The 25,086-nt window shown below is 44.3% G+C and overlaps 1 protein-coding gene across 1 annotated transcript in view; it reads right to left on the reverse strand.

The window, feature by feature from the left end:
- GALNT9 (polypeptide N-acetylgalactosaminyltransferase 9) overlaps positions 1-18,107 on the reverse strand; it is a 215,926-nt gene extending 197,819 nt beyond the window's left edge. Inside the window, exon 1 of the mRNA XM_026656939.1 lies at positions 17,856-18,107. Coding sequence (XP_026512724.1) covers positions 17,856-18,099 — 244 coding nt within the window. The 5' untranslated portion in view covers positions 18,100-18,107. The remainder of the gene's footprint in view (positions 1-17,855) is intronic.
- Between the last annotated feature and the right edge of the window lie 6,979 nt (positions 18,108-25,086).

Below are 25,086 nucleotides of genomic sequence, written 5' to 3' on the forward strand. Positions count from 1 at the left end.
GGTGGTTTGACTGTCCTCCAACCCACCTCATGGATTTGCAGTGCAATGGAGGTAGCATGCTGCCCTGTGTTAAGGTAAAGGATTCTGTCCCTCAGTGAAAACTGGGATGGCTGTAGCTCTTCCAGGAAAAAACTTACATTGTGGAGCCAATGGCCTCTAAGCAGGAAGCCTCCTCCACTAACCAGCTTCCAGTATCAATGCTTTTTCTCAGCGTGGTCCCAAATACAAGCAGGCTCACCTTAGCCAGGGGTAGCCAAAACAAAGGGAAAACCATCTTAACTCTAAGCCCGTAGTGCAGTGGTGGGCAACCTGCGGCCCGTCAGAGTAATCCGCTGGCGGGCCGCGAGACAGTTTGTTTACATTGATCGTCCACAGGCACAGCCACCCGCAGCTCCTAGTGGCCGTGGTTCATCGTTTCCGGCCAATGGGAGCTGCGGGAAGTGGCGTGAGCCGCAGGTTGCCCACCACTGTTCTAGTGAGCTGTACATTCCTCTAGTGTGAGGAACGCAGTCCTTCTCCAGGGGTCTCTTGTCACCTGGTCAGGGATGGTCTGGGAGTTTCCTGGCCTTAGTACCTCCCTGAGCTGAGAGGGGAGAGGGAACAACACATCCCACTCGTGTGATTAAGCAACAAGGTTTCCATCATCTTCATGTTTCCTGGGCCTATTACCTCCATGGGATAGATGGACAACACCTTTCTTTCCCTCACAAATGCTTCAGGCAACTCCCCCTTCCTGTTTATATACTCATTTTAATGAGCCCAGCTGGGGGATCCTCCATTTCCAACAGGTTGAGCAGCTTCTTTTGAGTGGGCCAGACCCTCTTCCTGCTTCCCCTGGAAGATAATTACCCCCTTCTCTGTTATATTTACTTATACCCCCCCGCATCCTTCTCCCACAGTCTGCATGCAGAAATGCAGCATGCATTCATATTTCTACATCCATCAGCAGCACATGAAGTAAAATCAAGGAACTTGTCAATGAGTCAACTCAGAGTATATAGAACTGCTTTTGAAAACAGTCTGCCTCTTTTTCCACCAGCTTCCCAACTGCAGGCCCTAGGCGCTTTTAATTAGCATATAAAGGCCACAGTGTAGTATTGTCACAACAAAAAGGACTAAAGGGATTTTCTGCTAGTATAATGACAAAGATTAAATAATAAATGCCTAAATGATAGCACTTTTTCCCCTGACATTTAATTTTCTACATTACTATACAGAGTTAGGTCATACATCAGAGTATGATGGGACAGATTCTGTTTTACAATACAGCAACATAATCTGGATTAGCCAGATTCTGTTCTCAGATACTCAGGCACAGAAGTGGAGTAACCTAATCTATGCCCATCTATGAAAGCAGAATCCGTCCCTTTACATCTAATTAGCCTGTTCTGGGAAGACCAGCACTGAAGTGACTTAATATTCCTTTATGCTCTTTGTCTATTATTAAAGTAATTACACAAAATATTTCACTTCTCTCATTCTTCCATGACCTCCAGTATGTCTTCACATTAGCACAATTTGTTTTGCAACTGCCTCTCAGTAGGATTTAAAGGAAAAGAACACTAAATACTAATAGTGTAACATATGCGGAAATGCCCATTGGAATGAAGGAATAGCTCCTAATCACACCCTCTTTGCCAGGCCCATTTTTTTCCTTCTGATGCAGTGTATGCCTGTAGCATGTTGGCATTGCAATGGGGGCACTGTCCCAGCTTCAAAGCTAGTCTTGTATCTTTGTTCGCTGATGTAAGCTTTTCTTCAATCTTTGCTTACCTTCTGTTTGCTCTTCTAATTACATGAACAGCAGTTTTAAGCCCTATTTTATGTACTTTTGAATGCATTGATAGAAAAGAGGGAGACAAAGAATCAGATTAATAAGCAGCTCAGATTCAGTGCGATCAAATGAAAAAAAAAATAACCTTATGTCTTCAGACATGCCCATAAATAGTTAATGATTATGTGGGCTTTTAAAAAAAAAAGTAGCAGTGACGAGGGAACAAAATCTCATCCCCAATGACAGCAAGAGTGACTTGGTTATACATGGTGAGATACCATGAGATTTCACATGGTAACTCCATTGACTAATAACACCTGCTAGGACTCACCGAAGCCACCTCAGTTTGGGAATCAGTTCTCTGCTGGATGAAAACTAATTCAGGCAGATGGAGCTATTGTAGTGTTGGGGATCAGCTACAAAATAACTCCACTGAAGACAATAGTTACCCCAGTATAAAACTGGAGGGACTTAGATCAGAATCTGGCCCTGTGCATTCCAAGTTGTTCATTGCATATTGCATAACTTTTGTATAAATGAGGATTCCATGCAATACACTCCCATGGGTGGGAGTATCAGGTATGCAGCTCCTGCTCTTGCCCTTGTGAACTGACTCAATCCAGGGAGTCTTAATGCAGTCACACGTGGGGTGGAAGGTCTTACTATTCCCTTCTCTACTCTTCAAAGACAGATTAGGGTTTTGTGGGGCCCTGAGCCAGAGCAAGTGGGGGCCCCTCCCCACCCCTTCTGCCTGCAGTCTGACCCTCTCCCAGCACTCTTTCTGGGGAAATGAGATTCAGGTGCAGTGACTTCCTCTCCCCCCCCCCACCAGGCACTCCTTTGGGGTAGCAGGGTTGGGGCATGGGAGCTTCCCCCGCTCCCTGACAGGAGCGCCGGGTGGGCAGAGCAGGTTGGGGCATGGGGGTGCTGCACTTGGCCGGGGCCCCTGGGCATGGGCCCCATTGGCCCAGTGGCTAATCCACCACTGCTACTCTTCTACACAGCTGTTTTAGATCTAACCCGGCCTTAGGTAAACACTAAGGGAGAATGAAAGGTTTAAAAAATGCTATGCTTACAGCGACACATATCTTAAAGGAAATTGAACTTATAATTGCACTGACGTTGTCAGATGTATTTATTTTTGATGCTAAACAAGCCTTTTGTAATGATGAAAAGCTCTAGCAGACTATGTCACAAATGCACACCGGAGATATTTCTTTTTAGTTACAAAGATCACTTAAAACTAACTCCTACCTATAGGCTAAACGATCACCAAAACTGAATGATGGCACTATGCTCTCTGACCAAGGTTTGGAAGGGGCTACACTCTCTGACTTGTTCTTTACAACTTTGGATTCATTTGTATGATGGTAGCACCTACAGAACCTTAGAGAGGGATCAAGGCCCCATTGTAGTAAGCATTCTGCACAGATGTAGTAAAATGAAAGATATTTGACTATAACAGGGTTCAAAAAAGAACTAGATAAGTTCATGGAGGATAGGTCCATCAGTGGCTATTAGCCAGGATGGACAGGGATGGTGTCCCTAGCCTCCGTTTACCAAAAGGTGGGAATGGGCAATGGGATGGATCATTTGATGATTACCTGTTCTGTTCATTCCTTCTGGGGCACCTGCATTGGCCACCGTCAGAAGACAGGATACTGAGCTAGATGGACCTTTGGTCTGACCCAGTATGGCTGTTCTTACATTCTGTGCCCCAAAGAGCTTACAATCTTAGCATAGGATGGGAAACAATAGGAGAATACCTCAACCTCTTCCCCATTTGTTTTGTAACAGTAACAGCGGGTAATAAGGTAATGGACTCTGCGCATTTTTCTCTCATCTTCGGTATTGATATAGATGTTACTACTGTAGTATCTGAGCAACTAACGATCATTTACTATATCTATCCTCCTAACACCTTCAGGAAATAAAGAAATGCTACCGTCCTCATTTTACATCTGGGGAACTGAAGAAGCCCAGAGACACTATGTGACTTGTCTAAAGTGACACAGGAAGTTTGTGGCAGAGCTGAGAAATAAAAGATCCAAGCTAGCACCCTAACCACTGGACCAGCCTTTCTTTCTCATCTAACCTACTCATTGTTGAGTGTTTTGTAGGCTAAGCAGGCGTGTGTTATGACTGCTGCTTGTTATATTAAACATCCTATATTACCTCATGCTCCATTCCCATCTGCTTGTTGTACCCACCTACACCTCATTACGTGCTAGGACTGTCAGCTCTTTGGGGAAGGAACTGTCTTATTACACGTTTGTATAGGGCCTACCTCCCTGATCAGGGCTTCTATGTGCTACTATACTAAAAACAATTTTATAGAAATATGTAAACCCAGTCTGTTGGCCGACATCAACACATCGGGTGTCAAAATCTTTTTATTCAACTGGCTTATGTTGGTAGTAAAGTAGCCGCTAATAGCATTGAATTTCTCTGGAGATGCAAAACTGCGTGACTATCAATAGCCTCATTCTACATTTGGCTAGTTGGCTAGGAATCTCCAGCAAGAAACCTATAAGTGACAACAAAGTTTAATCCCGAGGAAAACTAACCTTTGGGTTATACGATTCTATTTCAATCAAGGAATATATTTAGTCTTATCACTGCTTTCAGTTTGGAATGCATGGGGGGAAAAAACACTGCCAATCTTTTCCACAACACAAAGCCGGTTGGAAAATGAGTTAATATAATAAAAAAACATTTTTATTTATTAAAGCATTTCCTAGAGGCATCCGGGAGCTGTAGAAAAATTAACTCAATTTATAAAAGGGCAACAAGGCCTCCTTGCCAAATAAAATACAAAAAACCAGCATAAAAGAATCCAGATAAAAACAACCAATTAACCCTTATCACCCTACCAAAAAAAAGCCCACAAAAACTAAACAAAACACAAACTTTTTTATCCTTGCTGAGAATGCAGGGGGGGATTTCCGTCTTTCTGGGTGGATATCACTGAAGAAAATTAAGCTCCTCTGCAAAGAGCACCTATTTCCTGTATGAAAATAAAGACGGTCTGGTGGTTAGAGCACTAGCCTAGGACACAAGAGATCTGGATTCAAGTCCCTGATCCACCATAGACTTAGTGTGTAACCTTGGGGAAGTCACTTAGTTTCTCTGGGCCTCAGTTCCGATTTGTAAAATGGAGATAATGCCACTGCCCACCGCACCGCGGTGTTGTGAGCATAAATCCATTAAAGATTGTGAGGAGTTCAGATACTACAGTAATAAGGGAAATGGGTGTACGATATGAGAATAGAATTCTAGGGTTCTATATTAAGGGGACGATCATTCAAAAGTCATGGACCCTCAAATGAAATGATCCTGTTCCCCATCTTACTGAAACTAATGCATGGGAAGATCAGAAGGTACAACTCCTCCATATTGTTCATACAACAGTGTAGCTGGCCATATCCTGATCACCCTATTGCTGAAAATAGTTTCACTTGGCCAAATTCATCACTGGAAAGCATTGCAATGACACCAGGGATGAATTTGGGCCATTGACTTCAACAGCACATGAGAGAGGTGAGAATTTGGAACATTTCCCCGGGCACAAAAACAATCAGTAAACAAAACATCTGTTAAAGCTGATCTGAAAAAAGCCATCAAGGAATACTGTACAAACGATGATACCTCTATATTGTCCACGCAATTAGTGTTGATGACAACAATACTGAGGCAGGGAATTGGGGAAAGGGGGGGCAGAATGTGGTTTGCTTTCTAAAGTTCTCTCTTTCTTCGCACTTTACTTTTATTCACTCTGTCCAAACACAACGGCTAATTCATTACAGAGAAGTCTTTTAGAAACCCCCCTCAGGGACACAAACTAATAACATAGTGTCAATACCACAGAGACTGACTCCCCTCCCGGAACTATGGAGCTGGGAATATTTTGCAGGGCATGGCAATACCTGATATATATATGTCCTTACGGAGACTAATAGAGCATTTGATAAATCTCCATACATAATACTTGTGCTCACATTATATGAATATTTATGGGAGCCTATGCAAGAGAGATAAGGAAGAGCTGAAAAATACCGGCTAGGATCTATTTTCATCCATGATCCACTTATCACATGTTAAAGCATAGTTGAAGCAGGTTACATAAACTACTGCACCACTTGTAATCAACCAGTGATAAGATGCCAATCTGCAGCAATCTGGGTTTTAATTACCCCCTTGTACGCTGTGGGCTAGATTGGTGCCCTTACAATAGTGAACGCATAGTCCCTTTGAAGCCAGCTGGATTATTTATATAAGCCCTCCACAATTCTGCTCTATAGCTTTTTCTTGTGCACAGAGGCCCAGATTTTTCTCCCTTGGTGCTCCCTTTTTGTTACTCAGGTGGTAGAATCTGGCCCTAAGTGTCCAGCTGAGATTTCTCCCGGTGAAGGAAAGCTCAGCTGAGGTGAAGGGATATAGATGGCTCTGACACCAACTGCCCTCTTCCATATACACGTCCTGGCCTAGGGGGTGGGTTGAGTGGTGTTAGGGCTGTGCTGGGGGTAGGATGGAATGTACCTGCACTATACCAATTCACAAATGGTATAAGGTCCCATAAGAACCAGAGCCAGTTCGCATAAGCCTCTAAGAGGCTGCTCTAACTTACGCAGATGGGGCTGAAGCAAATGCAGCAGGGAGGCATGACTGGCTCCCTGATACCCCAAGCATATCTCAAGTGCAGGAGAGAATCCAGGACAGTGACTTTTTGGCTATATAGGCGTGATTACTTGTGCTGACGATTTCTAACTGACAGAATAGAGAGACTAACAGTAGTTGGGACCCTTCTCCACGGAGAATGGCCAGCCACCAGGCTTCACAAGTTCAGCCCTAATGTCTGGCAGCAAGAGTGCCTCTCAGTTATTTCAATCATCCTGATGAAGTAGATAGAAGCTGTCTCCCTCATCCACATCATCCAAGGCCAGAGCCATCATCCAAGGCAAGAGCCGGTTTGCCGTACCGGGGCGGCCTGGCTTCCCCAGGGGGCAATTTAAAGGGCCTGGGGCTCCCAGCAGGGGCTGGGAGCCCCAGGCCCTTTAAATTGCCACCAGAGCCCCACTGCTGGAGCCCTGATGTAGGGCTGTGGGGCTCTAGGGCCTATTTAAAAAGTCCGGGGCTCCCGCTGCTTCTACTGCCCCGGCCCTTTAAATAGCCGCAGGAGCCCCACTGACACTGCTACTCCAGGGCTCCGGTGGCTATTTACAGGGCTGGGGCAGTAGAAGCAGGGGAGCCGCGGGCCCTTTAAATAGCCCCCAGAGCCCAGGGGTAGCAGGAGGCTCCAGGGGCTATTTAAAGGGCCCGGGGCTCCAGCTGCCTCTGCCGCCCTGGTCCTTTAAATAGCTGCGGGAGCCCCGCTGCTTCCCCAGGGCTCCCACGGCTATTTACAGGGCCAGGGTGGTAGAAGCAGGGGAGCCCCGGGCCCTTTAAATAGCCCCTGGAGCCCCGGGCTGCTGCTGCTACCCTGGGGGGGGGGGCACTTACCTTACAGGGTGGGCTGGGGCTGGCTCTGACTCCCTCAGCCACGCCCCTTCCGCCAAAGGCCCCGCCCCTTCCGGGGGCCAGAACTGGCCCCAGCGTACCGGTAAGTCACGGGGACTTACTTTCACCCCTGTCCAAGGCACAATACCAGTTAGCAAGAATGGACAAGCAAGACACTTGGGTAGCTTAATCTGATGGCAGTCAGTGAGCAGGTGTACCTTTTCCTGAGGCAATTCATTAATTTCATCCTCTTACTTATGACAAATCTACAATGATCCGATCTGGTTCTGCAACCAGCCTCACGCAATATGCTTCTCAGCTAGAGGATGCACAAATTACAAAAAGAAAAACCAAACCAATCATTCAGAACTGAAAGGAGGCTGGGGAATCTAACGTAAGGAATAGAACCACTGCAAAGGCTTTTCTGGATTCTGAGTCAACTAAATCAGCTGAAATACGGTACTAAGGCAATCACCAGGGGAAAAAAAGAGGACAAACAATAAGCACATGTTCCCTAAGCACTTAAATTGTGTGCCAAATAGGGAAAGAAAGTTTTGCCCTCAAATACCACCCATCTTCCTCTAAAGTCTGTGGGATTTGTACACACACATTTTCAGGCTGAATTTAGCCCTAAGTAAGGATCACAGACTCTGAAATACGTTGTTTTAGAACAGAATAAACCAAATGACATAGATCAATGTAAGAAAGTCCATGTGTGATTTATAAATCAGTCTGTAATGGCAACATTATCCTTGATCTCCTCTGTTTCAGAGGACCATTAACCCTCTGTGCCAGCGCTCCAGAGTAAAAACCAAGGTAAGAGGAAGTTTTAAAAAATGATTTAGGATTATCCATGAGTTTGCTAGGTTCTTGAAAGATCCAACTACATGGGTTAATGGGGGTAATGAAATGAAATTGGAAAAAAAAGTCTAGTTAAGCTGGTATAAAAATCATTTCCTAAAAATGAAGTCTGCCCGACTGGGGAACAGTCTCCCAAGAAAAGCAGTAGAAATCCCCACATTGCTTGATTTATATGAGAACCTGAACGTGCTGTAGCAGATACTTCTGCACAAGGGAGGGAATGGACAAGATGGACTAACAGGTTGACTAATTTTTATGAGACCAGATGTTCAGCCCGTTTCACTTCCTTAGTGCTGTCTGAGTGGTGCACAGGGGATGTAGACTGATCAGTTGAGAAATTCTCGTGGTGAGAAAGCTGGTAGAGCCAGCTCCTGCACCAGTTTCCCCTCCCTTGGCACAGGGGCTGTATCGGGGAGAGGTGGTGTAGATCTCCCCTAAAGCAATCACAGTGGGGCTCCCTAAGGTCCCTAGCCAGCTGTCTTACGTTAGAGCAGCCCCCTTCAGTCGGAGAAGCCAGGGCAGCTTGAGAACTAGGGAACCTACTCCCGGATGACACCTTCCTCACCCCTGAGCCAACTGACTCGTGGTTCAGGAGTGGGCTGTACATTACCAGTTTAAAGGATGCTGACCTGCTGGAATACAAGGTTGCATTGTAACAGATCACTGAATCTTCTCTGAAATCTGAGCATCAGAGATAGCACTAGGAATGGTCAAAAATGTACCACATGACTGCCACGAAAACCCAAACAGTCACATGACAGAAATGGCCTCACTTCTATTTACAATGAAATCACATTTCCACCTACTGCAGTATCACATACGCGCATGACCATTTCCATGGCACCTTGGCTGTGGACTGAGAAAAGATGACAAGAGTCATCAATACTTGAGTAGGACTCTACTCCTGTTGAGCTACAGGCCTCCAGGAGCTGTGCATACTTGGACTGGGCTATCCACTAACAGCCATTACATTTAAGTTACTATCTGTAACCCAGGACAACCTTAATTTTCAGTGCTTTTGATGTAGCTTCATAAGCTATTTTTCCAAAGGATGTCATGCGGTAAATTGGTGTTTTCACCTGTCCCTTCCTATCTCATCACCGGCCATGGGTAGATCTGGTTATATGACCCTTCCCCACTTTGTCACATACCCCTGTGGGGACATACCACGGTGATTGTATGAGGTAATCCATTTCAAGGTTTTAAATTTATAAGACTTACCAAACACATAGGCAGGATTTCTTTGTGGCACCCACTGTGACAATCTGATTCACAGCACCTGGGAGCATATTGCCTGATGATTCTGTGATCTCTTGCAAAGTGAGATAAATGTTCTGGAAGTACAGTGAAGATCCTCGCCCTCCCTACTGTCTGAACGAAGTTGCTAAGTTATGTTTTCTCCTCTTTAATTAACATTAAGAGCTTAATCTAACAGTATAAAAGCTTTGAAAGAACCATTCAAACCAGTAGCAGTCCCATTCTCCAATGGATGGAAGCTGCACTCACATGCTCCTTATGAGCGGAACTGATAGCTTACTTAGGGGCCCAGCCAGTACCCTCTGTAATCAATGAGAGGCTTTCCATTGACCTCAATGGTCTTTGGGTGAGACCTCACTGATTTTTACTACTATTCAGCTGGGCCCCAATTGAGGAAAGCCTTTAAACACATGCTTAACTTTAAGGCAATGGGACTTAAGCATGCACTTAAGTGGTTTGTTGAATGGGGGATGGACTTAAAAACATGTATTTTAAAGTAAGCATGTGCTTACATGCATTGCTAATTCAGGGCCTGAAAAACAACAGACTTGAGTATGCCTGTAAAGATGTGCACGTTTAAGGGCTTTGATAAATTGGAGCCTTAAAGAACTAGTGTTATAGACCAATTTTTTAAAAGTATATTGTTACCCTATTTCATTGACTTTGCTGAAATATCCTGAACCTCTTACGAGCGGGATACCTAGAAATGGGAAGGATCTTCATGTCTGATCTTCCACTCTCAGGAGCTAAAATGTCCTGTGTTTCAAAGGACAATTTCAGTCAATGGGGCTAAAACTCTCTTAGCGCAGTGCCTCTGCTCCCAACGGCTCCCGTACTTCCTGTGACTCAGAGCACCCTAAATTATTTTCTTTTTTTTTGGTCCAGTTTACTAGTATTAAAAGAAATGATGGAAGGGCCCAACAAGTGCAAATCCACAAACAAAAAAAGTATGCCACATACAGTAAGAGAGAACATGCACTAGAGGGGTTAGAGAAGGGCATTAATAAAAGGGAGATTTGTTAAAAATGACTCATTTCTGTTCATTAGATTCATAAATCTTATTATTTCCTTGGAGAACAGCCATGTGCTCAGTGCCTGAAACTGCATTTTTTAAATGATACTCTTGATTTTTCACTTCCTTTATTTACTTAAAAAACAAACTAACAAAACAAGAAAGCAACAACAATCCAATGGTTTAAATCACAGCCATGTTTTATGGTCAGTATAAATCCTTAAATCTGCCAGTCAGTTGACACAGATGAAAAAACCAAATTGTATTAGCTCTCCACTAGAAAAATGACGGTACTTTATGTATGTACTATCCAAACTCTAACCAGATTCACAAAGAAATTGAACAGAACATGGAACATCTTTTCAAATGCAGTAAAATAACATCAGTCAAATAACTATTTTTTCTTTGGCACCATTGTAAATGTTAATTTTAATATTACACAGTACAAATGATTCCATTTCTATATGTTAGACAGAAAAGTCATAAACAAATGAGTCAGCCATAAAACAGTTACATGATTTATGTCAGAGTATGTTTGCTTACCGGCTACAAAGCAAAAAAGAACACATATATATTATATAGAAAACCACTATTAGTATATCAGATGCCCAATGCAGTAAGATACTTTAAATACTTTAATCAAACCAAGATGATCCCAGTTTTTTTCATAATTTTTATGAGTATAAATGACATGGGCTGCCATGCTATTATAACAACTGGAGACTTTAATAAAAGTCTAGACCCAGTTCCTGATAAATCTTCTCCATCTCTATATAAAAACACAAATACTCATCGGTACTTCATACATACGTGGCTGATTTAAGCCTACAAAATGTGTGGAAATTCTACAGCCAGAAACTATAGTCGTCGCCCTCCCCTCCCCCCCGCAGCTCATTCAACATATTCTTAGTTGAATTTCTTAGTATCACAAGACTATTTCTTAATGCCACAAGACATGATCAATTTTGTCACTGACTGTTGCATTGGTATTATTGTTACATCTGACCATGCTCCTAAACAGATGTCTTTTAAGCCCCCAGGGTATGTACCCTCAACTAAAATGTGGAGATTAAATACCTCTCTGCTGTTTGATACATCATTTGTTAACTCCATCCAGCCAGAGTTAGAATTTTTTTAAAAATACCCCCCACCACTTCATCAGCTCCCACACTTTGGGAAGTCTTTAAAGGCTTCATCAGAACCCATATCATTTCTTACAGCACCTTTAAAAAGAAATGGAGGGAACACAGAATTGATACCCTTGCAAAGGAAATTAAGGCCTTGGACGTACACTATGCTTCTGCCCCGTCCCCAGAGAAACTCAGAACCCTTATCAATCTAAGATATGAAATCAACAAACTTCTGTCCAAATAGGCTGAGTTTGTTTTATTCTGTTTGAAGCAAAACTACTGGGAATCTGGCAAGAGAACAGGCAAGCTGTTGGCACACAGACTTAAGCAAAAGGCTAACAGACCTGAGACTACAGCTTCTTCACATAGGCTAATGGTAATGGGTCTCATTAATGCTGACTACAGTTGGTAACTCCCTTGGGGCTACATTAGCTCATATATTTTGGGAGTGCCCCTGTATCAAGAACTTCTGGTATGAAGTGGGTCAAAGGACCAATTTGATATTGAAGTTGGAGCCTTCCCTCTCCCCATCTAAGTTTCGTTCTTGCATATATTCCTGATACCTGGAGATTACTTGGTAACAAGGCGGCATGGTTCCAACATGCAGCTTTGGTCGCTAAAACAATTAATCCTGCAAAAATGGAAAGTAATCCCCACCAACGATTGATGTGTGGCTCAGTGATACAACTGACCTTGAAGCTAACGAATGACTGGCATTCCGCAGAAAGGGAATGCCCAAAAAATTCAAAGCAATTTGGGCTGCCTTTTTAGAGGTCTAGGATTAACGTAGACCCTGTATGTCGCTTCCCCTCCCCTCCCTTTTCTCTACCCCTCTTGATTCACTTGGTGTATTATGATCAATCTGGTATTTTGGTATATTTGTTGTATTTGGAAAAGATAATAAATTTTAAAAAAAGGAACGTGTTGAATTTTTATGGAGCCAACCCCTAGATCCACTCTTCATGTTTTTCCCCCTCAAATTTTGATGGGGTGAAATCCTGGCCCAGTTGAAATCATTGGGAGTTTTACCATTGACTTCAATGGAGCCAGAATTTCACCCTGGGACTTTAAGGGTCCAATTCCCCACTGTGTTGTCATTTAAAACCATGCAAAGTGGGTGCAAATGCTACCGTTCTGATTGGGTTGTGTTTTGCATGCAGCTTTGACTACGCAAGGGCCAAAGCAGTGGAGATTTGAGCCCTAAAACTCTTGAAAAACCATGATGCATTGTGTGGTCTTGATTCTCCTCTCATCAACCTAATCAAGAGTGACTCAGTTAAAGTCAGTGGAGTTATACTGTGGTAAAACTGACATGAGATCAGAACGAAGTCCTGGAGCCTCTATAATTATTTTGCCACATGGAAGGCCAGATCTGAAGCAATGCTGATTTCTACCAGGTTGAGGAACTGGCTTGAAATATGTAAATATTTATCCTATGCCATTTGACTAACGGATAAACTCAGCACAGCCTTTTTAATAAATCGACTTTGATACTTTCTCCTCCTGCCTCCGCATCACCCAATTCTGCAGTCCTGAAAAGCTCCCAGTGGCACTGCAGGAATGAGCCCTAAATATTATGAGACAAATGCACGGCTGAGAGCAGTCCCCCAAACTGAGTAGCTGCTTCTTGAGAATAATTAAGTGCTAATGTTATCAGATGTGTGTTAGCATCACGGGATAATCAAATTAAATAGTTACAATGGAAGACTCTCTCTCTCTCTGGTCTCCGAAAGGAGCAGTTTCATTAATGCAAAGCTAGAAGTCACACTTAATCCTCCCTCTTGTACACATGGCTTTGCCTCTACTTTCTGCAAAGGAATTACCCTTCATCTGAAAGACTCTAGCTGTAAAAGCTTCTTTTTGACAAATCTGATGTGGGCATTTAAAATGATTCATTCACATCCCATTTCCAACCCTTATAACCCATATGGAAATTTGAAAAGGCTCATTTTCAACCAGTTCCTAGCCTGCAAAGGATAAACTGTCCTTTTAAAAATACTGCTGTACCTCTTAAGTATGCAGATTGCCCAACTGAATTTTAAATGCAATCACTTTGCTTCCAGTACACTCTAAAATCAGGAGTCAGAGCCTGCATGAATCAGTCGTCTGTGTCCAGGACTTGCTATTTACATAATTTTAAGTCTGCATGCTGCAATTATGTGAAATGTCCACTTCTTCCCTCCGTGCAATACATATGCAATTTAAGATCCATTTATCACACTGAAAATTGCCGTTGTATTTAATCTTCCCAAAGAGAACAAAATCAAATTATTATGTGTAAAGAATGATAATCTGCTGAATTAAAAAGAATATTCAAAAGTTATCCCTCCATGTCTGCAACCTAATAGGGCAAAGAGGTCTAATAAGGAAACCATGGCTAGGAAGGCATGATGTGAGCATACATAATGAGAAGATGAAAATTCTCTTAATCTTTTCAGATTGAATGAAATCTAATTACATGCTGTATTGACTGTTGTGTATTTCTGGAAAGAGACAGTGAAAAGGGAAAAAGGCTATTACAGTAAAATTGCAGTCTGACCCTTCAATTGCTTTTGGCACGAAAGGTTATGCACTAGTTGGGGATATTAAACATTTTTCACTCTCTATGGTAAATTATTAGCAACAGAGTCAGATGCAGAACTAATTAGGGGAAATCTAGTCAATTAAATCTTGCTGCAAGATAAAAAAACAGAATGATCAGAAATTATCATTATTCTATTTCATAAATTGCTGTCTGTTATTCCTGCCATAATATCAATGTTGACTTTTAGATAAGTAATATTCACTGAAAAGAAACATTTGAATAAATTTAGGATAATACATAGATTGATGAACTGGAGCTAAAATAGTTCAGTGTTCATTACAGATGATATTTTGAAAGCCATGAACTTAACAGATTTATATAAACCCTATCAAGTAAATTCTATAGTCACGTGATTCTCCCTTGCTGCCTTACTTCTGCAGCAAGCAGCAGCTGGGTATGCTGGAAGCTTTCAGAAATACGTATTTTCTAAGACTATGGGAATTCAGAGGATCAGTATATTGAAAACAATTGTATGTTTTCACATTTATACAGGGATGCCTGGCAATATTTATTCATACAATTCTAAAAATTCTTCCTGTTTCACGAGATATAATTCTTAGGATTATACTTACTTGCAGTGGCTTTCACATATGAACTTTAGTATAGGCATCTTTGTGGGTGTTGCATGGATGAAGGGATATTGGTACATTTTATTCAGAATTGAAAGTTAATATGGTTGTTGCCTGTGGACTTCAGCTGAACAGTTTTGAGCTGGCACATGATACACATGTAACTCTTCCCCCCCCCGCCCTTTTTTTTTTTCTTTCTAGAGAAGGTGAGTTCTAAGAAGTATGATAACATTTTCTTGGCTGAATGGAAACAAATAGGGGAGACAGGTTTTTTGACCAGCACGTTTCAAACTATGAAGTTGGTCTCCCCGCGGAAGGTCCTTTCTCTATGACTGGCGCTTCAGGCAGGTCCATGGAAAATATAAATGAGGTCTTCCTTGTTTAGGACTAAGCATAATCAGAGCCCAGTATGGAATACTGGGGTATTCCTTACCAAATACTAAGTCTTCAGTAGATGGTACTTCATTTGCTGAGACCAACGTGGAAATGACTCAACAATAAGGAGAAAAATGAATGAGCTGGCCAGACCCCAGTCCCCATCCTGAGCTGCCATTACTCAGAACTCCCACTGAGGGCTCTGAGATTTAATGTGTACAAGGAATGCAGGATCAGAGCCATTCTGGTTACAGTCTGCATTCCCAGTGGATCACTGGTCCCAATAAAAGAGAACATTAGAGAAGGCCTGGGAAGTCTCTCTCACATCTTAGAGGACAAGTATTATGACAAAGTTTGGGAAACCCAGATGTAGAGCAATAGTGTAGTGTGTACCAGGATGAAACTGCACAGCTCTGGAGCAATTTGAACCTCAATCTAATATCATGGGCTTTCCCTAAGACAGTACATAACTCTTTCATAAACAGACTTACTTGCAATTACAGTGTCAGAGCAAAGTGCTTCCTGCTAAATCATAGAATATCAGGGTTGGAAGGGACCTCAGGAGGTCATCTAGTCCAACCCCCTGCTCAAAGCAGGACCAATCCCCAACTAAATCATCCCAGCCAGATTTTTTTTCCCCCCGCAGATCCCTAACTGGCCCCCTCAAGGATTGAACTCACACCCCTGGGTTTAGCAGGCCAATGCTCAAACCACTGAGCTATCCCTCCCCCCGTTAAAAGAGAAAACACATGAGCCTAATCCAAACATAGATGGCCTGATTCTGAATGCACTTATACCAAGGCAATTGGACTGATTTCAGTGGAGCTTGGCCTGAGTATTCACTTACGTAACTTAGCAAAGGCCCAGAGCCTTTTTGTTGCCCAAATGGCACATAATACAAATGGATCCCCCAGACCCAGCAAATTGCCAACAAAAACAATCGAAATTACAAAGAACTTCCTGTTTAATGCAAGCCCACAGCAACCACATGCCGTGGTGCCTGCCTGGCTCTTTATGCCTGGCACACTGAGAGCTGCCATTGACTTCCAGGGAAGTTATCAAGCAGGACTGATCTCACTGGTATTAAGATTCCACCTAGAATCACACCTTATGCATGCAGTTACCTAAAAATCAATGCGCTAAGGGCCAGATCCTATCCCCAGCTCATAGCTTAATTAACTGGGCTGTTGGGGATTTCGGCTTGGAAAGAAGGAATCTGCCCCACAACCCGTGGCTCAGCAGCAGAACCGCTCTGCAGCCACTACAGCATCCCTATGGCACCTGCACCCACACTTCACTGGGTAAAATATTCAGAGGAACAAGCTCTGCTCTTTCCCATCCTTCCTCAAAACAACTCTGAGCACTGGAGCCCAGAGCGCCTCACACGGCCCATTCTGCTGGGCACAGGGTGTGGACTGATCCACTGCAGTCCAGGCCCCCTATTGCCGGGGTGCAGCTGGGGGGCAGGATTTGTCCCTAAATTTGCTTATGCTTGACATCTCCTTTGAGCTGTTAGTAAAACACCCAACTGTAGACACAACTCTCTCATGCTCATTTGTGTGTATTTGTATGTGATACACACACACACAACACACACTTGCATGTGTGAGGGAGGTGGGGGGGGAACAATCTGTGCTATGTTATTACTTGCCTGCGTACACTACTTATTACCATAATAGTCTAAACTGTTTAGATTTATACCGTCATTCAGAAAATAGCAAGGGGAGGAGGAGGAGGCAGCAATACACATTGACACTAACAGACTTTTTCTGCATTTTGGGGCTGCAGCAGCCTTTGTTAAATCAATGTTATGATTAAGAAGATTCTTACAATCCAATTGCAAGCACATTTGCTATAATGTAAAAATATGTATAAATTTTATCTGGCACTAAATTTAAGGCATATGTTACATTATATTGTAAATGTAACATTTATTCCTTCTCTCTCTTCTTGTCCAAAGCACTCATGTATTTAATTATATACTTAATCCCCCAGTATTTCACATTCAGCAGTTTATGAATCTTTGCAAATTTCAATGCACTTGTCATTCAAGAAGCAGTTTCTGTATGAAAGACTAGTAGTCCTGTAGTAACTTTGATCAATTAGCATGTTCTATCCATCATGGAACATGATCTCATTTGTATCTCTAATGAGATTTTTCAAGGCTGGTGAATCAGAATTGAGTCCAGTAAAAAAAAAATGGTGCATGCTTTGTTATTTCCCCCCCCCCAAGATCTTATCAGATTTAAGTGCCAGTGTCATTAAAGAACCACATGGTACTATCAACAACGGGACAAAAGATGCCTACTCTAAGAATGTAACAGACGTGGTTTTGAAAGTAAATGTTGAAACCAAACATGGCAATGTGATTCCCGGTTATACACGGATTGCTAATAAATCCGATATTTAAGTCTGCGCACGTGTGTACACACACACACACACACAGTTCCCATCCACCCCTTAACTTTAAAAATATTTTTTTCAGACCTGTGACCAACAAACTTTGGGGGCAAACTGCAGACCTGAAAACTGGAGATAATTCACAACTGCTCCTGGACGCACACCTCCCTTTCCCGCTCTGGGCACTTCCACCTCCCTGGCAGCGACCTTCACACCCAACAGGCGATACTGACCAGAAGCAGATGTGGGAGTCCTCCCCCTCCCCAGCGGGCACCCAGGGACCCCTCCCCACGTGCTTCCCTGATCTGCTGGAGGCGACCCGCTCTGCCCCGGCGAGCAGCGAGCCCCAGGCCGGGCTCTGCGCCTGCCGCCCGCCCCCCGCCCGGGAGCCGCTCACCATTGAGCTGGTTGTACACCACTTCCTCCAGGTGGTCCAGGCGCTGCAGGATGGACTCCCGCTCGCTCAGGCCGCCCAGCCCCTTGGCGTGGCGGCTGCGGAGCCGGCGGTCGGCGCTCCGGACGATCTGCACCAGCTCCGGGGAGCGCTCCTGCAGCCGGCAGTACACGGAGAAGAGGATGATCCCCACGAAGACCAAGATGTTCACCGTCAACAAAGTTTTGATTTTCCGTGCCACCGCCATGGGAGCCGCCGGGCGCGGGGAGCCTCAAGGCATGGCAGCCGGAGCGGCCCGGGCAGCGGCGGCATGGACGGCGGGCTGGCCCCAGTGCCCCTCGGCCGGCGGAGCGGAGCGGAGCGGAGCTGTCCTTCAGCACCACGCGGGCGGGCGGGCGGGCGCTCCCCGGGCACGCGGCTCCCCCCTGCGGCCAGCGCGGAGCTGGGGGGGCGGGATCCGGCCCCCGGGCTCCTCAGCGGAGCCGCTGCCCCCGCCCCGCCCCTCCGCCAGCCCCCGGGCTCCGCGCAGGCAGCGGCGCGACAGGAGCGGCCGGCCCCCGCTGGCTCCGGCAGGCAGTGAGTGGTGCGGCGGGCTCGCCCCGCGCCCGCCGGCCGCCCCCAACGCACCGCGCCGGTGCGAAGTGACGCGCTCGGGAGCCGCCCGCCACGGGCCCAGCCGCTCCGCCCCTCGCTGCTCCGGGGGGGCGCTGGCCGGACCCGCTCTGCGCCTCGTCCCCCGGCTCGCCCCAGCCGGCGGGGAACCTGCCCCCCTTGGTGCCGGCGGCTCCCCCTCCAGCAGCAGGGCCTGGGAGCCGGTCTCTGCCGCTGGAGAGCCCTGTGCCTCCTCCCAGGCTGCAACCAGCCCCCCGGCTGCACCTGCCACAGCACTGGCTACTGTAGGGTGACCAGATGGCCCGATTTTATAGGGACGGTCCCGATTTTGGGGTCTTTTTCTTATATAGGCTCCTATTACCCCCCACCCCGAGTTTTCCCACTTGCTGTCTGGTCACCCTACCTGCTGGCAGAGAGCGGTTCCTCGGGAGAAGAACGGGACTAAAGACAAGTAGGATCATAGAGCCCTAGGGGTTAGGAAGGACCACAAGGGTCATCTAGGCTAAGCTCCTGCCAAGAGGCAGGATTCCTTGTGTTAACCATCCAAGACCGCGTGCCTGCGATTGCACCTGACGATTTCTAAGATAGTCAAGCACCAAAAGCACATGGGATCCCCCCTTGTCCCCCAAGAGGTTAGAGAAAGCTGCTTAGTTCGAGATGACTGGATTTCTAAAACACCAAGGGATTTTGTGATTTCTTGCATTTAAACCAACAATCCTAAAAATTCCATTCTTTTTATTTGCTACTAAGAATGTCCTGCCCCAGCCAAAAACCACCTAGGACCCAGCCCCCTGGAGCATCCCACAAACACAAGGAGAAAGACAGACAGTCTTCTAAAGCACTCAGGGCTGAAACTGTTTTAAAGACATCACACCTTGAATTGCACCTGGAAATGAACTGAAGTCAGTGAGATATGCTTCCAGCAAGAGGTAGTGCTAAGCAGAAGGCAGCTATATTCAGCACCAGCTGAGTTTCCTAATGATCTTCAGTCATAGCTAGGGTGACCAGATGTTCTGATTTTTTAGGGACAGTCCCGATATTTGGGGCTTTTTCTTATATAGCACCTACTACCCCCCACCCCATCCTGATTTTTCACACTTGCTATCTGGAGCTATCCCAAGTGGTGCGCATTGACTAGTGATCCAAGCTAAAGGAGAGAATAACTGGGAATAGGTCTGCGTTCAAAAGTTTCAGCCTTCTTGCCCAACACAGAAGGAGAAAAGTAGTCCAGGCCAGTGCTGCTATTTGAACATCCAGCAGTTGCTAAAGATCCCACAAGATCTCCAAGCTGTAAGCCTCGTTAACAAAAGATGGACAAACCCCTTCAGTTAGCAGCTTCTGACTGACATAAGGACTGAAAAGAACATCCTTCTGTGCCAATAACAGTGCAGTCTAGCAGCTAAGTAGTGCTCTGCCTCCAAGTCAGCAGAAACCTCACTGGCTCTATCCGTCTTTGAAGGCAGACCCGTAAGGTAGCATAATTGTGCAAGGTTGCTAGAATGCTGATCCACACCAAAACGCCAGTTCTGAACATCCATAAACTTTGAGCTGTTCAATAACTAGAACATCCATAGATTCCCAGGGCCACTTTCTGTGCTGTGTATCCTAAGAGACACAGTAGAGAAGACGCTGCCCTAGGGGGACGGGAGGGAGGTTGGCATTATCCCACGTTGCCCTGCTCCAGGGGTCACAACCCCAGTGTAAGTTAAAGCACCCTTGAGGCTGTTCTAATTTACTGCAGCACAGAATCTCCACAGCATTCCATGCTACACACCCTCCTACACCCAGCATGCCCCTTATGTTGGAGTTTGCACGGTGTGCAGGACCACTTACGATCAGCCCTATGCTACTGCTGCATTGGGGGAAGTCTCTCCTGGTCCTTTGTGGCACATTTAGGTTCCCTATACAGTGAAGCAGAGGGGCAGAATTGGCTTAATAGATTAAAGCTATTATGATAATTTAGTGCATTATGATAATCTACTGTGACCCCCTGCATAACATGGGCCACAGAACTTTGCAGCTTTACCACGCTCAAAGAGGTGTCTAACTATATAGATCAGGACAGGATTGGGCTATTTTGAATAGGCTAATTATGCTTATACTACACAAAAATTAACCCCCCTAAGAATATATAATGTAGGGGCTGATCCTTATCTCACTGAGGGCAAAAGCAAAACTCAAATTGACTTCAAGGATCTGAGTTTTGTAACTTTCCGGTGACCAACTTATGTTTTCATTATTTTAGTACTATTTTTGTTACAAGTCTGTCATAGCAGTTATATTTTCTTGGAAACTACCAATTTGATGTAAGAAAATACACTGAACTAATACTCAAACGTAGTTTATTAGATGCCTTTATGTGATTTAATATATTATAGCAACACCTGCTGGTGCTGATATAGTTAAGAGTCTGTCAGCATCAGTATTTCTGTTACAAACTCCAAGTTTACAAGCTGGCTGCAAGAATTTACTTTGGATTCAGACTTGCTAGCAGCCAATTGGTCCCAGGAGTGAATAAAAAACACCTCCTCCACCACAGAAGTTTACCACGCATGCTTTCTTTTTTCCTTTTGTGTTCCACACTATTGTAGCTTTAAATGGGTTCTTTGAAAGGCATAATTTCATCCATAATATGGTCTAGGCCATAACAGTATTTTCTTTTGTTAAGTAAACATTTTTACCTGGTTAGCTTTTTGTGCGTATGCAGTAGTTCAATAATAGAAATAACCTTACGTGGCTTTGCTCACTTGTCTCTGGCTAACCCCCGAGTGCTAAAATAAATAAATAAATAAATAACTATCATCTAATTCTTACATAGACCTTTTCATCTGCAGATCTCAAAGCGTTTTACAAAGGAGGTCAGTTTCATTAGTAGAGTTGACCATTCCATTTTATGACAACTTTTCAGATTTCAACATTTGTTTTCATTTCATATTGGAATGAAACAAAACCTTTCAAATGTTTTCATGAAATGGAAATGTCAAAACAGCTGTTTTCCTCTCGAGAGCGTCAGATGTTCCATTCTGCGCTCTCTCTCGCTCTCTCTCTAGTGAGAAGAGCCAGGATAGCTCTGGACTCAGAAACAGTCCAGATGAAAATCTGGTTGAAACTGACATGTCTCTGCACAAGATTTTGGCTTCAATGAAACAGCATATTTTGGTGAAAATACATTTAGTAAAAAAAATTCCAATCACCTCTGATCCTCATTTTACAAATGGGGGAAACTGAGGCACAGATCAAGGCGCACACCCTAGGTCACCCATGTGGCCAGTGGCAGAGCCAGGAATAGATTCCAAATCTTCTAAGTCCCACTCCAGTGCCCTATCCCCTAGGCCATACTGCCTCTTGTTGTGTTGGGTAATTACTTCTCTACCTCCACGAGTCCCACAGGGCTCAGTCGTCTCACCCATATTAATATCTATCTGAAGCTGCTGGGAGATGTCACAAGACACCATGTTGTGTAATGCCACCCATCTGTGGATGCCCCCTAGTTCAACATCTCCTCCTCCATCTTCCAGCTATCCCAGTGCCTTGCTAAGATGAGCACCCAACTGAAGAACAGCAGGCTGAAGATGGAGATAACAGCAGGCAGAAGAAAAGACAATCTGTCAGAGGTGTCACTCCTAATGCAGTGAAGATGGTTCATAGCCTCATGGCTTTCCCAGAAACTGAACCCAGGCCTATCGTATGCTGACCTGGCCACGGTGATCCATGCTTTTGTAACAAGTCACAGGTGAAGGCTTAATCTTCCACAATCTCCTCCTGATCTCTCTTCTTCAGGAGTTAGGGAACTATTGACCCCAAGAGCGATATGGGAGCAGAGCCCTTACTAGTTGTGGACACAATGGAATTGATTCCTGCAGGAGCTCAGAATGACCAGGAAACTCACCACCTTCTGGACAGTATGTAACACTTCCTCAGCTCTGCTTTCCCACACTATAATCCAAGGGATTTGGAGGGTCAGGGGTTGGGACCATGAGCCTGTGCTAATCCTCCTCAGAACACTATCTCTGTTGTAGCTACTGCTGATGGCATTTCCAGCCCAGCACACCTCTACGCGGGGGGATTGGGTTTTGGGGTAGATTTTAGCATGTATTATTTTCCTTTGTGTGTGACATCTAAACATACCGTCTAAAAACTATCAATACCACTTCCTCCAACATGCAAACAAGCAAAAAATGATGCTGTAAGGTTGCAATCATGTGATATCACCAGACGGTAAAGGTGCTCCATACCTCACAGAACTGAATCATAACTTAGCACTATCCTCAGCATCCATCATGGGTTACGTCTCATCTTTTCCAACCCACTAAACGGTAAGTTACTCCTCGGAAGAGCATCCATGTGTCTTGTTTTGTACAGCACCAGGCACTCTGCTAGGGCTTACAAAATGATAAGTAAATAGAGTTGAAATTTTTAGAATTTTAATTTTCCATCTAAAAATTCAATTTTGACAACCCTACCCCCAAAAAGAATTGGTGTTTATTTCATCTGTGGGAGGGGGCGAGTTAGTACCAACCATCTAGATGGAATTTTTTTATTATTATTTTAAATAGAAAAACTGTAAAAAATTGACTTATGAATTTTTTCCCATTTTTTCTGGGCAGGCAGAGCAGAAACACAGTCCTACCACAACTGGTTTCAGCTCTGATTGAGCAAGTAAAATAACAAAAGAGGCTTCTAATGAAGCCTATTTAGCTCTAGTATTTGAACAGTGGGGAGAAACACAATAAATCAGTATAGGAAGGACACTTGACAGTGTACAGCATCCTGGTTGGTATGCACACCCCTCTTACTTTCACAAGGCTCTGACATTCGAGCCCCTGCTTAACAAGGTTCTTTCAACTGAGGGTGACCCCTCCCTCATTTGGGACAGGTTAAGCCCAGTCCTGCTTTCCTGTATTCCTACAATAATTATAACATTGGTAACCATATTTCACTACCCCTGCATTCAGTACTAAGGTCATTTGTACCCAACACCGGCCAAAGTTGATCACTTTGACAAAGCTGTATCTGATGAATATGTAAACAGAGCAGGAGCAAACTGTATTTGCATAAACACACCCATAGTCTCTTCCCCTCCCAGCTGTCGGAAGCATTCATTCAGACCCTGCTTACATTTATGCTTTGCTATTAAAAGGTAAACATCCTAAATTCTATGTTAAATTACCAACTCATACAGTGCTGATGCCCTCAACTTGTTGTGAAGAGGTACTGCAGCACATACAATAATTACAATGTTACATTTATATAGCATCTTTCATCCTAAAGAATCCCAGAGTCTCTTTTCCACAGGGATTGTTCTAGCCATCCCTAGGCCAAAATGCAGCAACTATTTGCTATATTAAACAATAGTTTGGGAGAGGAAATGGAAGAATAAGGCACTACTTTTTACAGTTGATACTTGCAGGGGGAATTTAGGTGACTATAATATAACTGACTCAACTGGATTCTGGAATGAATACCCTGACTCTTATGAAGAAGATCATGGGATCTTTAATGAACAAAGGTAGTTTGAAATGCCTCCTCTTCAATCTATTTAACATATATGGCCTCCATTACCATAGTATCTGAGTGTTACACAATCTTGTTATCCTCTACACCCGTCTGAGGTAGGATAGTGCTATTATCCCCATTTTACAGATAGGAAACTGAGGCACAGGAAGACTAAGTGACTTGCCCAAGGTCACACAAGAAGTCTGTGGTGGAGCATGGAATTGAATCTGGGTCTCCCAAGTCCTAGACTAGTGTCCTAACCACACCTCATCCAAAAGATAACTGGGGGCACTGGTTTAGTGCTGACTCAGTAGGGAAAGTGGTACCTAAAGCGCATCATGAACACCACCACTTCCTGCAGCACCCTTGCTGTTCCTTGGAGGTCTCCCATTCAAGCAGTGATCTAGCCCAGCTCTGCTATGCTTTCAACACAGTGCAATATGGATGAGGGCATGATGTTCTACTGATACCCTCCTGGTTGCCATGCTAATTATAGAGCTGATCCTGCAGACACACACATACTGGGAACGGTGCTTGCTACTGTGAGCAGCACCGCTGACATCAATGGACCTACGAACCACATTAAGCGCAATGCCAGGCAGTAAGGGATTGCAAGGCAAGTCCTATTGGTAACTAACTCTTGGCTTTTTCCAATTCCAATGAGACCACTTAATATTATTCTTACTGTAGATTTTAACAGTTAGTACAAATGTGTCCTTTTTGTTTTAGCAAGGTGTCTGTATATCACTATTTTCCCTCTCTTGCTGTAATGTATTAATAAGTTTCCAACACAACTGCCTGTATCATAGTTCCAAACTGTATCATGGGTTCCTTTCTTCTGAAACTGCAAGCTGATCTTCAAGCTGGTGGAAATGCATTAAAGCAGTCCCAGCTATCAAGGCTGCAATATAGAGATGCATGACCAGCAGATTCCACATATTACAAGTACAGGTTTGATCTGCAGATGGGATTTGCAACTGCTGGTCTACAGCAATGTGATATACCTGGGCATGAAGGCTTCAGTACTTAAGAAACTCCAGCTAGTACAGAATGCTGAAGCAGGTCTCCTCAGCAACACACACTGCTGTGGGCACATCAAACCCAGTCTCTGCTCTCTACATTGGCT

The sequence above is a fragment of the Terrapene carolina genome, unplaced genomic scaffold (assembly GCF_002925995.2).
Source record: "Terrapene carolina triunguis isolate 2854851 unplaced genomic scaffold, T_m_triunguis-2.0 Scaffold234, whole genome shotgun sequence".
Classification (NCBI taxonomy): domain Eukaryota; kingdom Metazoa; phylum Chordata; order Testudines; family Emydidae; genus Terrapene; species Terrapene triunguis.